Source organism: Schistocerca serialis, chromosome 3 (genome assembly GCF_023864345.2).
Source record: "Schistocerca serialis cubense isolate TAMUIC-IGC-003099 chromosome 3, iqSchSeri2.2, whole genome shotgun sequence".
Taxonomy (NCBI): Eukaryota; Metazoa; Arthropoda; class Insecta; order Orthoptera; family Acrididae; genus Schistocerca; species Schistocerca serialis.
In genome coordinates, this window is record NC_064640.1 from 848854856 (window position 1) to 848873652 (window position 18797).

At 36.3% G+C, this 18797-nt stretch overlaps 1 protein-coding gene across 1 annotated transcript in view; it reads right to left on the bottom strand.

Moving 5' to 3' along the window:
* Positions 1-18340, bottom strand: part of LOC126471261 (unconventional myosin-Va-like) — a 37038-nt gene extending 18698 nt beyond the window's left edge. The window contains exons 1-4 of the mRNA XM_050099380.1: positions 18278-18340; positions 8054-8147; positions 7863-7937; positions 7303-7652 (exon numbers count right to left, since the gene is read on the bottom strand). Of these exons, the coding sequence (XP_049955337.1) occupies positions 7303-7652; positions 7863-7937; positions 8054-8147; positions 18278-18340 (582 nt within the window). The remainder of the gene's footprint in view (positions 1-7302; positions 7653-7862; positions 7938-8053; positions 8148-18277) is intronic.
* Between the last annotated feature and the right edge of the window lie 457 nt (positions 18341-18797).

Here is an 18797-nt window from a genome sequence, read left to right on the forward strand (position 1 = left end):
ACACAGACCTAGAAGCACTCAATACACTTACACGATCACAATGCCACAAATATAGAATACATCACATACATTCAGCAACTGAAAGATTCACATTAAGCAGAAAGGAAGGAGGAAGGGGATTTATCGACATAAAAAACCTCTCTTATGGACAGGTAGACAATTTAAGAAAATTCTTTCTAGAACAAGCAGAAACTAGCAAAATACACAAAGCAATCACTCATATAAATACATCAGCTACACCACTGCAATTTCATAACCACTTCTACAACCGTTTAGATCACATAACATCAACAGATACGAAGAAAGTAAATTGGAAAAAGAAAACACTACATGGCAAGCACCCGTATCATCTAACACAGCCACACATCGATCAAGACGCATCCAACACATGGCTAACAAAAGGCAATATATACAGTGAGATGGAAGGATTCATGATTGCAATGCAGGATCAAACAATAAACACCAGATATTACAGCAAGCATATTATTAAAGATCCCAATACCACAACAGATAAATGCAGACTTTGCAAACAACAAATAGAAACAGTAGATCACATCACAAGTGGATGTACAATACTAGCAAATACAGAATACCCCAGAAGACATGACAATGTAGCAAAAATAATACATCAACAGCTTGCCTTACAACATAAACTTATAAAACAACATGTTCCCACATACAAGTATGCACCACAAAATGTACTGGAGAACTTTGAATACAAATTATACTGGAACAGAACCATTATAACAGATAAAACAACACCACATAACAAACCTGACATCATACTCACCAATAAAAAGAAGAAATCAACACAACTAATCGAAATATCCATACCCAATACAACAAATATACAGAAGAAAACAGGAGAAAAAATTGAAAAATACATCCAACTGGCTGAGGAAGTCAAGGACATGTGGCATCAGGGTAAAGGTGACATTATACCAATTATACTGTCAACTACAGGAGTCATACCACACAATATCCACCAGTACGTCAATGCAATACAGCTACATCCAAACTTATATATACAACTACAGAAATCTGTAATTATTGACACTTGTTCATTTACCCGAAAGTTCCTAAATGCAATGTAACATATACTGTACAGTTAAAAGGAAGTCGCGCTTGATCAAGGTCCGCGTCACTTTCATTTTTAGCCAGACATAACATCTGAGACAAGAAAGAAATAATAATAATAATAATAATAATCCCCGTGGAGGCCCGGGAAAAGAATAGGCCTCTGGTATGTTCTGCCAGTTGTAAAAGGCGACGAAAAGAACAAACCACTAATAGGGCTAACCCCCCTTTTAGTGTGATTAGTTGGTTCAGGACAGAACTAATGAAGCCTCGGACAAGCGCTGTCATGGTCGGGGACGACACTTGAACCCTATGCCCATCCATAATGGTAATGACACTGCTAGCCACACGAAAAATGAGTTAAATCCCAATAGAGGTGTTTTGCAGGACATGCCTCGTGCAACCACCCTAGAAGGAAAACAAAGACAGAGGACGAGATGGTCTGATGAAGTTAACCGACACCTCATGTTCTGTTATTACCAAGCAACAAACTTAGGAACCAACACAACTGGATACAGATCACAATATTTTAATGTGTGTGTTATCTATTATTATTATTAATATTATTATTAAGTATTTCATTAAGTATTTAGTGGAGTAATAAGGTGATATTATGAGGATAATAGGTAAAGTTATTATGTTGATACAATGAGGAGATATTAGATGTATTTAATGAAGTATTTATGTATTACTTATGTGATGAGGAGAATGATGTTAGGTAGGGACTGGATAGGGAACATGTCTTTTTCTTACCGTGGAGAAAGTTTATGAAAGACACATATAGTCAGCAAGGTTTGTAGTGCAAGTTGTTTTTGGTCTGAAGTAACAGATGCAAGTCAATACTCAGTTAAATTTATGCAGAAAGGTTGGGTCTATGTGAAGTGTGACACCTTTTGTAATTAGGCAACATGTCAGTAATCTGTGCACTGGAAAGTGATTAAGTGTCTTGTTGGAAATTAATGTGAAGAATGTGACACTTTCAAATAGGAAGTAAGCTGGAGAATGTTTTTAGGGAATTAACAACTATACCTATACACCACTACATACTTGTACACTGTTGAAAGATAATGAGAAGTCAGAAATGTTTATTTCTGAACTTATGAAATCTTTTTACTTACACTGAATCATACAAGGTAAGTCAAGAAAACACATCTGAACACTTGTGGGTAGATGTATTCAATATTCAAAAGGCTCTATAAATTGAACTACTTATTGTATCAGACTATATACTTGAGACATATAACTGTTCTGTTACTATTTCTGAAAATCTGATGAATGATGGGAGTTATATAGTTACTTTTCTCAAAACATGATGAGGTATATACTAAGTTTTTGAAACATTTTACCCCAGATGGCAGACTTATAATGAATTTGTTTTGTGCTTGATGTGCACCAAGTGTTACAACCCAATAGTGACTTACTGAAACATGTAATGATCAACATTTAATTCTACAGAAATTCTAGTTTTTAACTTTTTAAAGTGTTTCACCACAACCATATCCCACACAATGACTTTTAAATATCTAAGTGGTGTTACATATTTTCGTTGCTGTTTTGTTATTTATGTAAGCAACTATGAGTATGGGAGTGATTCTTGAATGATACTAACAGGTACAAAGACTACTTTGCCACTGAATACTATACCCACACCGCATAAAAAAAAAACTGCATAACACTATCATTTTTGTAAATACCTTGAAGATACTGTCTCATAACTAGTAATATATGTATACTATTCTTTGTCTTTGAACTACATGTAAACAGAAGGCACCATGCAATTTTATGTAGATGTCTATGACACAAAACAAGCAAATCCTATTTTCACCGAAAATCCGGTTTTAAGTGAATATTCAACCAGAAATGGTATGTAAATTTCAGACAACACCATGATCTGGAGAGGATATTTTCATTTTTATGCTTTCAGTGTTAGTTATATGACATGTTCTATGGACATTTACCATAGTGTTAATAAATATGTTATTTCATTGATGTTGTATATTATCCTCACCCACGAGTTGAACCAAACTGATAGTGAACTGGGCTGTGTGTTTAAACACACTACATGGTAACCTCAACTGGACTTGGACTTAAATTGTCATAAAGAACTTTTAGTTAAGTGCTAGATTTTACCATGTGGTATCCCGAATTGAAGCTGTGCCATGTTAGCACACTGGACTTATATTTGAACTACTATACACATAATCTAGTATCCTGGAACTGAGTAGTGCTTATGTAGCACACAGAACTTTAACAAATGCCTTGACATTTTAGTAGTGTCTATGCTGCACACAGTATTTCATAAACTACTGACAATGTAAAATAGTACTGTAGCCATGGTAGTGCCAAAAAGGTACAGAGGACTAGTTTCTAAGATATGGTATCGCATTTTTCAGTAGCAAAATTGGTATAGTACTCTACAATAGTGCAAATGATATAGTATTTTACAGTTATGATGAAAGTAACAGAAAAGACTGTTTTCAAAATAGTATTAACTTTTCAAAAAATTTAGTAACTTTAGGAAGTCAATTGAATAAGAAAACAAATCATTTATCTTAGAATTTTCTGCATCCAAGTTAAAATTTTCTGATTGCTGAGTGTTAGTTTTAGTCTTGTTACCCCTAATGCATTAATATTTGCTTTACAGTTTTTGTCTTAGTGTAAGTATTTTTCTTCAATATTGCTAATTAGTAGTTATACAAAATTCATCAGCATTATGACATCTGACCTTTTTTTTTTTTGCGAGAAGCAACCCATTCAAATTTATTTATTTACATTTTTCCAGATGAGTTAGTATTTGCTTTTGCCTAAGGGTTTGCCTGGTATTCTTTTCACTCAAACTTCATATCAGTTAAGAAGTCATTTTTATGTTTCTCTGGTTTCTTGTTGAAATGCAGATTCTGAAAGCCTTGTTTATCTTGGAATTTTCTCATGAAATATTTCACATATGTGGTTAGGGAACATTGGATTCTGAATTTTATACACTGAAAAATGTTGTTGGAAATATCCTTGGAGCTGTGTCCACTCCTAAAAATCAAGACCATCAACAGTATGAAGAAATCTTTGTTTATGTGAATATATATTTTCATAATTGTTCTATTGTGATGATGATGATGACAAAAATTGCTGTCCATCTAACACTGGTGGCTCATGCAAAATTTTACCAATGTGCTACAATACTACAAATATAAACAGATTTTTTTTTGACTGTATCGTCATGACAGGATTGACTTAATACTGTTGTGATATTAGCTTTACATAACAAACTAAGGTCATGTATGATATTTTTACCTAAATCTATGTAGATACTCGGCAGTTGGTCACATGATGCATGGCAGAGTGTAGCCTTTACCAGTGGTAGTCATTCCCTTTCCTGCTACACTCAAAATATAGCAAGGGAGAAATGACTGTCCACCTTTGTGTGGGCCCTAATTTCTCATGTCTTATCTTCTTGGTACTTATATGGAAAATATATTTGGTGGCAGTAGAATCATTCTGTTGTCAGAGTCAAATACCATTTCTCTAAATTTTCTCAATAGTTTTCCTCAAAAACATCGTCTTCCCATTTGAGTCGCTGAAGTATCTCCATAATTCTTGTGTGTTGTTCAAACCAACTGCTAACAAGTCTAGCAACACACCTCTGAACTGCTTCAATGTCTTCCTTTAATATGATCTGCTGCAGATCCAAAATACTCAAGCAATATTTGAGAATAGATCACTAGTATCCTATATGACATCTGCTTTACAGGTAACCACAAAACTGGTTATCACCCACCTTCACTACCACAATCCTCACATGCACATTCCATTTCATATTGCTTTGCAACATTACATTCACATGTTCAAATGATTTGACTATGCCAAGTGGCACACTACTAATGCTGTTACAGAACAATTTTCTTTCCCTACTCATCCACATTAACTTACATTTTTGTACATGAAGAGCTAGCTGCCATTCATGACAACTACGAATCTTCAAATAAATTTGTAGTTGAAATATGGACAACAAGCAACCCTATAATGGAATGACGATAATGAAAATTTGTGCTGGGCTGGGATTTGAACCCTGATTTTCTGCTTATTGCAAGATGTCATCTTACCATTAAGCTATCCAAGCATGCCTCATGGGCAGACTCGATCTTCTATATGTTGTTAACCATGTGTCTATAACCTACACTAGTACATCCATTATGTCTATTCCCATACAGGGGAGACATTTTAATTGAAAGTCACTTGTTCAGTGTTGGTAGTTAAATAAGATATTGCAGTGCCTGTGTTGTTCAGAAGTACAATGTAGTGGTCTGTCTGACATGTATGTATGTCCACAGGACCACTGCATCACACCTCTTACAAAAACAAGCAGTGCAATATTGTATCTTAAGTAGAAATCTTGTCTAAGGCATCTTGTATCCCATTACAGTCACACAACAGTGAAAAGTTTCTGTACATCACATTATTATCAGTAAATAAACAGATTGCTGCCCACCCTATATGTTTATGATTTCCATTGTTTCTTTTTTGTTAGTGCATTGATGTCCTAGATCTTTCACCCCTTCTACCCCACGCATTACTGTTCATGAATAACAAACATGGAAAGCAAATAACACACTGTACACATCACAAACACAAATCCAATGCTCTTCATACACTTTCATACTAAACTTTCTCATATACTCACTTTTTTACCACCACCTACAACCTTTTGACTTACAAATGTAGTAATCTTAACTAAATTGAATATATTAATTTTACGAATATAAATTTAACTGTTTAAATGTATTTAAAATTTTATAATTGAAACTATATCATTATGATGTGGGAAAAGAAGCACAGAGCAGCAAGAATCAAATGTGAGCTGACAAACTGCCAGCTGGTATGCTTGACCAGTGCACCATGGCACTGATATGTCAAGTATTGCTCACAAATCCCTCATACTTTACTCACAAATTATTAGAGAGAACTTTACATTTTTTATGGCCCATGCAGGTGACATATGATAGTAAGTTCAAAGGGGCATCAACCCATTTCTACTCACACAATTTGATCCAAATTTGTTAGGATTTAGATTTGGAATAGGTGTACCTAACTCTAATTCATCCTTTCTTCTCCAAAAATCTACTGGAAAAGGGCCTCTTCAGTAGACCATATACTGAATTTACCATATTGCTTTCACAGCACCTTACAAACATCTTCAAAGAAAAATACTGACTTGTGAATGACATCATGCCCTTAGCGCCACCAGGGATAATGTCACACCAGAGCATGTGTAATCAAAACAAACAGTTTTATTGCTTTTTTGAGTTGAGCATAGTGTGGATGACCATTTCAGCACTTGACACTTGTTTCTGGTTATCATATGGAGAGCACTACAAAACATTTTTTCGTCCATTTTATTTGCATACCAGCACACATTTTATGAGAAATGGTATAATTTTAGTGCAATGTTTACAGTGAGCTGTAGCATGTTAAAACATGATCACCAGCCACACTGCCACCAGTAGTCAGCAACAAACTGGTGCAGGAAAATCACTAAAGAAATTCATGAAAACTATCAGTTTTGTCATATCTCCACTACCATAACTTTTTACAGACTTCTTCGAGCATTTTGTATGGGATCACGTCCAAATGATTAGGCTATCACGAGTTCTGTGCTCGTTGTGTTCCAAAACGACTTTCTCAATCACAGAACTCAGCTGATGACTGCTTCTCTTGACAGTCTTCTCTCAATGTGTAGAAATTAGGGATTAAGGTGGGTAAGAGGATTGTTGAGGGAGAATTATGGTGAATTAGTGGGGAGTTACTCTTTGTATAACAGTGCAGATGGAGATGACACAGTGATTAACATGTTGAGAATTGATGGAAGAAGTAATTAGTACCTCTGGTGTAGTGTTTTAGGCTGGAAGCAGTAGACTATTGGTGTTGATAGGCAAGAGTGAAAATTTCTTCAGTGGGTTCATAGCAGCAAGCCATAATGAGATGTATTGAATGGCTGGACTTACGAGTTTCAGAAGAAAGTAGAAATTGGTGCGCAGGTGGTCTTAGGACTGAGAAATGAGAAATTCCACAGAGTATTTTTTAGAAGCAATTGGAGGCCATGCTACACTTGTTGACTGCAGTCGATGCAGCAAGTCTTGTCTATTGATTACATTACCACCACCAATTATCATCATCATCTGGAATCTGTTGTTTGTACAAGAGCTACAAAATTGCAGTAAATATAAGGCATACCTGATAGATTTCTACAGCTGTATCTGAAAGAACTTCTCTGTATTCAGTGAGATCAAAATTCTGTAGACACTGTTCATTCTGAAGTGATGTGTTTTCAGTTTGGAATGTTTTGTCTCCACTATACTGTTTCAGATTATGCCGAAGTCTCACAGTATTTGAAAGCCACAAAACGATTATATCAATATCATCATGGCCTTTCTTAGTAACTTTTTCAATGGTGTAGATAGTTGCTGTCAGGAGTAACTGTACTTTCTCATAATCATTTTGACAGTCGGCATGCCTAATGTACATGAACAAAATGTATGCAGGCAATCCTGGTAGTAATGTTACAGCAATATGTGGCTTTAATTCTGCAATTAAAAGAATGTAAAATTCATAAACAATGGAAGTACTTCAATAAAGAGAACACATGAGTGAACATAATGAAAAATTATTCAGGCATATATATTGACCAAATATCACATGCCTAACAATATGTCTAATATCCTCTTTGTGAAACTCAAAAATTCCTTAGTAATGTCTTTCCTTCTTTCTTATCCCTCTTCTGTTATTCCTTTGACCTTGCCTCTTCACTAGCACTTCCTCTATTGAGTTTTCAGCTGTTTCAGCATTGTTATCTAATTTGCTGGAAAACACTAGGGGAAAAAATGTAATAATGTTTCTGGAGCAGTTACACAATCATTATAACAGCACCTCTCAAAATATGGAATAATTTTAACATCCTGTTTATTGGTCTTCAAAATATACTTACACCCTGTATCCTTCAGCACTTCAGTTTGCAATTTTATGCTGTTCTGGCATTTTGAAAGTTCCTCTTTAGCTAAATCTAGTTTTTCTTGAAGAACCTGGAATTTGTACACAACACATTTAGAAATAATTAATGTATCCAAAATGTATTTTGCCATTTGCACTGATTGTGGTAAAAGTATAAGGAAACAAAACTGTATTTGCAGGCAATGGACTGGGAAAAAATAACAAAAAATAATAAATGTGGGATTAATTATAAAACTGCTGAGGAAATGATTGCACTACAAATTGCATCTATTTGCAAACCATTACAAGAAAAATTCCAGTGATGATGTTAGATGAAAAAGATCTTGCATTTCTCCTTGGACCATACTGATTTTTTCAATAATGATGGATGTGCAGGATTTATGTAAAGTTCCTTATTATCAAGTGAGAAGGTATCATGAAAGGTTATCCTCAGGAGTCACATTATCTGGCCACATAAGTTGGAACAATATAGTCATAAGATATATTCATTGTATCTCTGTCAATTAAACCTTATACTTATTTCCTCACTAATCATTTGTAATTATTGGTCCATGTACATTGGGTGAAGTTTAACAAAACACAAGAAACGAAATACAGTTCATCAGCATTCTTAAAATAGGGACTTCATAGTTCAAGGATATATTAAACAGGTTGGGAAGCCACAGAAGATGATCACAGCATTTACAATCATATAGTCATATCAGGAGGGTGAGATCTGTAACTCTGGGCGTACCAACAGTATCCTGAGAGGAAGCATTCAGTAAGTAATGTAAAGAAGGAGTACAATGCTTTAACATTTCTGGCTCAGTTCTTTACTGCATTATGAACATGAAATCTGCAGCTAAATGAGAGATGCAAAGCTGCCAGGATTTTTCTATGCTGAAACCAGTAGATTGTATACCATAATCAAAGAAATGAAGCAGATGATGCAATACTGGGAGAAACTAAACTGCTTTCAGAATAAGATTTTCACTCTGCAGCAGAGTGTGTGCCTGTCAGGAAGTTTCACTATACTGCTTGCATATAGTGGCAATGAACTGCTAACTCATTACAAAAACAGCAATAAATTGGATAATAATATTTTAAAATATAACAACTGGAATTTACATAATTATTCGTGGTATTAGCAAAGTTTTCTCAGATGAGCTGCAGCTTGGCACAGGGTAGATGACAGCCAGTTGAGTCTTTAATTAGTACCCAACACAGTTAACATGTCTGCAACACATATCATTGTAAATATAATGCTTTCAATCAAAATTTCCATAATCAATCTAATGTTCATGACAATTTTCGTAACACATGTATATCTTCCAACATGCCTGTGTGAGAAGTGAAACCATTACAGATATGTTGACATTACAACATTTTATTTCTGTGTAAAGAATATTTCACATCAAGTTGCTGTTAACCTAATAAAAATGTACTGGTAATCTAATAACTTACATATTCACACACACCTTATTGCCACATTCTGCAAAGTAGACGTGAAAGTTAATTTAGCATCAGTTCCAGTCAACTCTACTCTTCATGAAAGAATGCCACTGACATAGGAATGAAGGTGAGTGACCATTATGTGGAATCGTGATGAGGTTGGGTGAATGTGCATTGCTGCTGTTCAACTTTTAACATATTGTTTCTCAGCCAGTCCTGTCCATTATCTTAGTTGCCTCAGCCAGTTTCCAGCTGCAGAGCTTCATGATAAACCAAGTTACTTCTCATACTACAGGAAACAGACTCAGAAGGAGTATGGATTTCAGTTTTAACTTTTCAGTGCTCCAGGCAAGTGTGTTTGTAAGTGCAAGTATATTTCTTAGTTAAGCACAGGCCTTCCATCAGATTGGAGTGACATTAGTTAGCTGGAAATTAGTGTTTGAGACAGTGAGATCAATGTGGAAATGTTTAGCTTCAATAGAAATTTTTAGAGTAATGTCTTTGTGTGATTCTTTCTCCATTTACATTGACTTTGAACTTCCTTTTTAGTTATTATTGACAACAGCTGCCAGTAGCCAGCTGGAAGTGATGTATTCAACTGACAGCATTTATCATTTTCCAGTCCAGAGCTCATAATTCTGCATCTATCCTGAAAGTAGTTTGGTAAGTACAGGGTTTTCAATTATTGACTCTGGAGTTGTGAGAAGTTCAACCCTCTCTCACAGGTCAAGTCAAGGCTGGCAACCCTTATTTCTACTGACTGGGTAGTGTGGCAGTGCCGAGAAGTTATCCAGTTCTACTAATAATGCTTCAGAGTAAATCTACAGAACAGTAAATCACATTATTTGTGTAGCACACTGGCCATTGCTAAGAGTAGTGCATTCCAACTGCTGCCATGGATGGAATTGCATGCAATGCCACAGAAGCTCTGACATATGGACAAAAGGAATGTTTCAAACCCAACATTGCATAGTAATGAATGCAGCCATAAGGGTGATTGTTGTTTTAGTAATATAGTGGAGTTTAATAGCTGTTATTAAAATAGAATAAAAAGTTATGAAAGAAGTGATAAAATTATAATATGGTTTATAGGAAATTAGGAGTAGCATACTATACAAATACTAGTTTGACAAAGAGAGAATGAAATTTTTCACAGAAAAAAAACGAACATGAAGAAATTAAGACTGAAGATGAGTTGTGTAACAACTGCAGGTGTAAATTGATTCCAATAGAAAATAAACGGTTTTTTTATTAACAAGAATATGAATTTTATTGGCTGGAAAGACGAAAGTATCATCACCGGAATCTGGACAAGGGGATGAGGCAGGGAAAAGGTGGAAGCAGAGAAGAGAAGTGGGGTAACATCCCTAAAGTGTGTCACTCAGTCATTATGAGAGGGTATTTTGTACTGTTGGTTATTCCTCAATCAAATGTGAATGTAAAGTTTTACAAACACGCTCCAAGAATTTGATTTGAAGAATGAAGTATGTGAAGTGAGAGTTTACTTTCATTCCATGCTAATCTGCAATGACAGAAAAAAACTGCACTGCAAAAGCACTCAGCACAGTCAACTACACAAGAAAAAAAAAAAAAAGAGAAAAAATGAAAAAAAGAAAGAAGAAAAATGAAATGGACACTTCACTGCTGGGTCACAAGATGAAAGCAACAAACATTTTCCACTAGTACCTGACAGAGAAAGCAGCATGGTATTTGTGCCCAGCCATGAAGTTCAGCATTAAGTAAGGGACTAACTGGAAACATCTAAAAAATTGGCATAATTATGAACTCTTAAAAAGACCACAGAAAACTACAAATATTATTGCTGATTTGGCCTCAGTCCTCTATGCATTCTCCTATTGTTAAGTTTTGTTACTGAGAAGAAAGCATAGAATTATACATTGTTTCCCCATTACAGCAGTCTGTATTATCACCTCTTCATGCATGTGTGTTTCCTCCTAAGACATCCTGTACATGCTATAAGCTGTTTTAATGAAGTTTTTAAACATTAATATGATCTGAATTAATATTCACCAGCTTTTCTGAAGTCACTCTTATAATTTCATGTTGCATAAAAGCCTCAGTTTGAGTTTGTGGGCTTTTAGTTAAGCTTGGAGACAAAAGCTTGTGCTGATTATCATTCTCCTCTCTGAGTTGCTCATTTTCTTGTTAGAGTTGTTCTCTTTCTGCTTGCCACTTATTTTTCTCTTGGTGCAATTCATCTTCCAGCTGCCTACATGAATTTACAGTTTAGAGAGTTAATGATTCCCAGACTTAATTAACAAAAATAAGATATGGTACTGCATTTTTGCAAATACCTGTTTATCTTCTGTGCTTCAAATTCCAGTACTAGCTCCACAACCTCATTTATTAAGTGTACATGACTTCCATAGTTGATACTAGCAACATTCTTCAAACCTTCAGTTTGCTTTGCTAGAATACTGTGTAACTGAATGCATTCCTCTCGCCAACTGTCAACTTCAAGTTGCAGCTGATTGTACTGCTCTGAATGAGAACAAATTTATAACACTGTCATAAATAAATGAAATTAATACTGATTCAAGTATAACAAAATAACACCAGTCGTGTAGAAAATCAGATGTTATGCTGTTGAACAGTCACCTGTGAATGTCAAGTTACCATCCCTAGAGTATTTGGAAACACAGACTTAAAATGCACATCAGGAACACATTCTCAAACATTATTTCTATTATGTTTGTTTTAATGTTATAGCAATTTTATACCTTTAGCATGTAGTATGATAGAATAATTATTTCTGTCTAGAACTGGCAGTATTTGTAAAAACCAGCACTTACAGAAGTCCTCAATTATTAGAAAGAGCGTCTGTGGAGGGAAAAAAAACTGTTTTTCAGAATGAAAACCATGAACTTGGGCGTTTGGGAACAACAGCAACAAGAAAGATCCTTACTATGATGAAAGAACAATTTGAACTTACTTAGCAATTCTTCTCGTCCTGGTCCATCATCTAATGTTTGATTAGAACAGCAATCATCGAATGATAGCTGAAGTTTAGTCATATTTGCATGTAATCTTAGATTTTCCACTTCCAGTTGCTGCAACTGAAATTGAAATATAAAAGGTGTCTCAAGAATGATGCCTCAGAGATAACAGATACTTAAAACAGAATTAAACTGACTCAACACTGCTCAGTTTATGTTCCTGGCTCAAAAAAGATTTTTATGTAATGATGTCACTTATCATTTTTTATGTACAATTTGAGGTACCTTAATATGCAGTGGTCTTTGTAGTATTGCGTACTTGAGATTACCTCAGAGTCTGTCACACATCTATAAGTATGAAGAACATTGTCTCATAACTGTGTCCACATTGGAGTCTATTTCTCAACAGAGTATTTGTTAAACAAACATGCTGTAAAAATGTCAATTTTCTCTGGTCCTCTTCCGTAACAGTTAGTTGAAAATGGAGCTATTTATACTTTTTAACACTACTGGTGAATGGGGTTGTTCATATTAGTAGTTGGGTCTTTTGCAACTCTGTTTATTTTATAACCAATTTCATCATACCAATAATAAACACCCACAGCCACTGCACATACCAAATGTTTAACAGTGTCATGTGTAGCCTGCAACATCAAATGTTGCCTAAAGAAATAGTTGTTTTATGTTATGGACTAAAATTTACATCCAAGTTTTATTTCAGTTTCAACACCATGTCTAAATGCCATAATAAACATTTTTAAAATACTCTAATGCTAACTATGAATGAACACTTTAAAAAAAAAAAAATTATGACATTGTAGCCTCGTTGCCTGGGAGGCCCCATCCAGGAAAGTTCAGCCCCGGGTTGCAAGTCTTATTTCAGGTGACGCAACGTTGGGTGGCTTGCATGTCAGTGGTGGTGGTGGTAGTGGTGGTGGTGATGGTGACACAACACGGCCGGAAATCGAACCTGGGCCCACTGCGTGGCAGGCAAACACATTGCCACTCAGCTAAGCAGGTTGACTACTAATAACAAATCAACATACATACGCTGCAGACCACCATATAGTGCACAGCAGAGGATACTTTGTGCCACTATTAATCACTTCCTCTCCTGTTTGACTTGCAAATGGAGCAATGAAGAAGTGAATATCTAAAAGCCTCCATACAGGCCCTAATTTCTTACATCTTATCTTCATGATCCTTATGTGAAATGCATGTTGGTAGCAGTAGATTCATTATGTAGTCAGCCTCAAATTGTTGGTTCTCTAAATTTCAGGAATAATGCCTTGCAGAAAGAGCATTATCTTTCCTCAAGGGATTCACATTTAAATTCATAAAGCATCTTCATAACACTTGTGTGCTGATGGTGCCATGTACCCCTCATTCACCTAAAGGGATCAGCAACCCCTCAGACACTGAACCATCATGGGCTTGCATAGGTACAAGGTATTGCCTCACTGCATTGAACTGATCACATAAAGGATGACAGACAGCAGGACGAGCACCACCAGAGGTCCTCCACGTCAGGGACCTATTTCCTCAACTGGGTTGTGTGCAGAACTGGATTGGCATGAATTCCTCCATGTCCCATCTATACAGGACAGTGCAAGCCAACACGATTTGACAGTTCACCTCACCAGGGTTCTGGGCCAATTCACACACAAGCTCTAAGCAGCTAATCAGTCAGGGCCTGATTAGAAGCCCCCACAGCAGCACTTATAACTTTCCAGTGATATCCTGAGACATACCTGTCAACCAGCTATGTTGAGCACTCAACCTCTGTCATTAGGGACTATCTGTGGCATGGTCTTCATGCCCCACAATGTTTATTCACTGAGTGTTCCAGGTGTGTGCCTGTTAGTGTCAGAGAAGTTGTATTATATTTTATTGAGAAGAGTTTTCCTTTGTTATTAAATCTCTCTATTGTGGCTGTAATAGATCCTTGTCCTTGTTTAGCTGTATCTTACTATTTCTTATCAAGCATCTACCCATGGGACAAATTGCAGATTGAATCTACTGGTAACAAATCCAACTGCCCACTTTGAACTGCTTCATGTCTTCCTTTAATCCAACCTGATGGGGATGCCAAATACTTGAATGAATGAATAGCACTAGCATTCTATACACCATCTCCTTTATGGATGACACTTTGCCAAAATTCTTCAATTAAAATGAAGTCTACCATTCACCTTCCCTACTGCCATTCTGAGGTATTCAATTCACTTCATATCTACATCTACATCCAATCATTTGACTTCTGTCGTACTGCACAACCACAGAAAAAAAAAAACCTATACAAAGGGTAGAAACTGGCACATCCCCATTATGATTACAAAAGTGGCCTCCTGCTGCTGCTCATTTGATACAGAATTCTTAGGATAACACAGCTATAAAACATTCTCACAAAAATAGGAGTATGCCATGCTGAAACTTTTTCTTCCACTGATAGAAATACGTTGCACAGAAGCTCCCTAAAAAGTGTATAATCAACTGTTTGAAATATTTCTCAATAATAGTTGCAAAGAGGATCCAAGTTTGTACCATTTATCCATCTTATTTGCTAAGTGAATAACAATTTCTGATAATTAGACAAAGTTAATTAGCAACAGTTAGAAAAAGTACCCTTTTAAGAAAGTGTCATTTGCAGACTGTCTAAGTTTTCTGATTTATCATGGTATAGTTCTCTAACTGGATTCTTTCATGTCATGGTATAGTCCTCTAAATACATGTTTACATTAAGTATACCTCTCCTAACAAATCTTTCTTACTACTATATTGAATGTCATTACTGAATTGAATCTTTACAATAGGAAATGTTCCCATACATCACAGCTATTAACTACAGGCAGTGTGGATAACTGTTATGAGCCTGTAACAAGAGGACTGAGTGGAGAGCAAAAAGTTTCACTTCTTAATCAATATTGGTTCTATGATACTGGTATAGGATAATTGCGGATTAGAAACTGACATTTGTTTTATGTGGGTGACATGAGCTGCGTACAATTTAATAAAGTATTGAGGAAGATTAGCTCAACATCCTTCTGGTAATGACAAATCAACCATGTCCTCCTCAACAGTAATATCTCATCATTCACCATAACTGATTTAGGAAAAATAAAAAACATGTGTTTGCAACCTGGGAAAATAGGCAACTTTATCTCCACAAAAAATTAAGACCTGCCATGCAAGTGCATGAGGTCGGGCTTGCTGATCACAGCTTACTGTAATTGTGATAGAGCTGTAGGTTAACATCAACAGTGATCTGATAAACAATTAACCATTATGATAAAATTCTCTTGACCTCACAATAACATCAAATGGTGTAAAATCATCAAGCTCTTGGGCCAAGTACTCCTCTGCCATTGTCAAGTGGTGACTATCTTTTGGGTGCTGCCATCATACTTATACAGCAGTGCTTCCTTCTTTGATGTCACTGGTGTTTGCTCCACTGCCATATAGTGTAATACTTTCATTGCACACCCACAGCACCCATTTCAATTTTCTGATGGTAGGGTCCCCAGGCTTGCTTAACTATAGGCCATCAATTTCATTGAGAGTGTTGTTACAAATTTTTATCTCTATTGCTTTTTTAATTATGATATCCCAGAAACAACACATCTGTGTAATAAGTGATGTCTTTTTGAATGAAATGGGATGTCTGTGTTCCAGAGCATGCTCTGCTACCACTGATCCCTCAGGGTAACAAAAGTGAAAGTATCTTGTGTTCTACTCAGCACTGTTCATTAGTATGCACAGACTGTCCAACATAAAAATATCCACACCCACACAGTATTTTATGTACTACTGGCATTCAAACACCTATACCATCTTTCAAAGGACTGATGAGTTGTGAAACTTTTGTTGGAGCCCTGATGACCGAATCTATTTCATGCCTCTTTAGGAAATGGATGATCTTTCCCATTATTGAGCCATAGAATGGAAAAAACACGAGCTTATATTTTTTCTCGTGGCCCTTCTGCTTCTATGTTTCCAGGAAGATGGCTTTTGAAATCTGGCGATTGTTGTAGCCGTTTTCCTTGAATACTTTCTGTAAGTGACTCAGTTCCTTTGGCAACCTTCCAGTGTATGAGAGAGCTTTCTATTGATGCACCAAGGTCCTCAGAACAAAACATTTCTGTGACAGATCGTGATAGCTGTTAGCTTGCAGATCCCGATGTGTGTGGGTGGATTTCCAGTAAACACTGTGACTGAGACACACATTGCCTTACAGCAGATGAGGACATCAAGGAACAGCAAGGCACTATAGGTCTCCACCTCAATTGTGAACTTTATATTGTCATGGATATTGTTGATGTGATCCAAGAATTACCCCAGTTTTTTCACATCAATGAGACCAGATGATGAAAGTGTCATTGATGTAATGATAAAAGCAAACAGACTTTGCAGGAGGCATGTCCAGCATGATGTTCTCCATAAACAAGTTGGGTATAACTAGAGCTAATGGACTTCCCAATGTGAGGCCGTCCATCTGATTTTGTATGATGGAGAATATAGAATGTTTTAATCAGACAAATGCTTTTCACTGGCTGTGGCTACTGCAAATCCTAGTTGCTTTTATCATTACATTGACAATACATTCATCATCTGGTCTCATGAATGTATAAAGCTTGGGGAATTCTTGGACCACATCAACAATATCCATGACAACATCAAATTCACAATGGAGGTAGAGACTGGTAGCGCCTTGCACTTCCTTGATGTCCTCATCTGCCATAAAGCAATTTGTGTGTCAGCCACAGTGTTTACTGGAAACCTACCCACACATACTGCAGATACCTGCACATTAACAGCTATCACTATCTGTCACAAAAATATTCTGTTCTGAGGATCTTAGTGCATTGTGTTGAAGGTGTCTCAGATGCTGAAAACCTGCTGAAGGAACTGAGCCACATACAGAAAGTATTCAAGGAAAACAGATACACTAGTTACCAGATTTCACAAACCACCTTCCTGAAAACACAGGAGCAGAAGAACCCTGAATAAAACTCAATGAAGCTTATGTTTTTTCTGTTCTGCGGCTCATTAATCAGAAATATTAGCCACTTCTTAAAGGGGTATGAAACAGATTCAGTCTACAGGCCTCCAACAAAAATTTGACAACTCACGAGACCTGTAAAAGTGATGTAGGCCTCAGAATGCCAGGAGTATATAAAATACTGTGTGAGCATTGACAGTTTTCTGTCAGACAGAACATGAGAGATGCTTTCCCCTGTCATGTCATAAGAAATCAGTGATAGTGGAGCATGCTCTAGAGTATTCACATCATACTGCATTCAAAGTGACATCATTTATTACATGGACTAGTGTTTTCTGGGATAGTATAATTAAAGAAGTGATAGATAAAAGTTTGTGAAAACACCCTCAGGAAAGGTGGTAGCCTACCATTGAGCAAGGATTGTAACACAGCCATCAGAAAGCTGAAGCAGGTGCAGCAGGGGCGCGATGCAAACATTACCCCATATGGTGCTGGAGTGAGCACCAGTGACATCATGTAAGGCAGTGCAGCAGTAAAGGATGTTAGCGGCAACCAAAAGACAGTCACTACTTGACAGTTGCCAAGGAGTACTTGACTGAAAGCTTGTGAGTTTTAAACCACTTGCTGCAACTGGAAGTTCAAGAGAGATTTAGTGGTACATATCACTGCAAAACCATGCATTAATATAAATCCTCCATAATATTTTAAATGACTCCACATCATACTTAATCAACATGGAATGAGGTTCAGAAATGTTATATTTATGTATGGCCAACTTCACTGATTTGTACATCACTAAAACTAACTGACTTACAGCTAAGATCTTCCCAATTTCATATTCAAAAAAGATAAAAGGAGCACTAACAACTAGCCCCATGTTAGCACTTTGCCATCCTCACATCTTATACAAATTTATACACTTGGCGCCGGCAGCACTAATTCAGATTACTTGGCTTATCACTGGCCACTTGTCACCTTTCCATAGATGACAAGCTTCTAAAACATTGACTTTTGTGAGCTTTAATTTTCCAGAAATCCTCTATTTTCCCATGTCATTCCACAAACTCAAATTTTCTTTTCAAGTAACTTCTTTGCAAGTTCTACACTGTTATAATAATCAGCCATGAAGAAGTGGTGCCACTTTCCCTCAGAAGGTGTCAATAGTTCCATCACTGTTTTTGCTAAAGGCTGTCCAGCACCAGAATATATCTCGAATGAAGAAATGTATCCTGTACTCGAATCACACAGCATCCGAACGAGTATGCTGTATTTCATAATTTTTGATGGATTATAAACTTTAAAATTTAACTGTCCACCCAATGGTGTCATTCCTT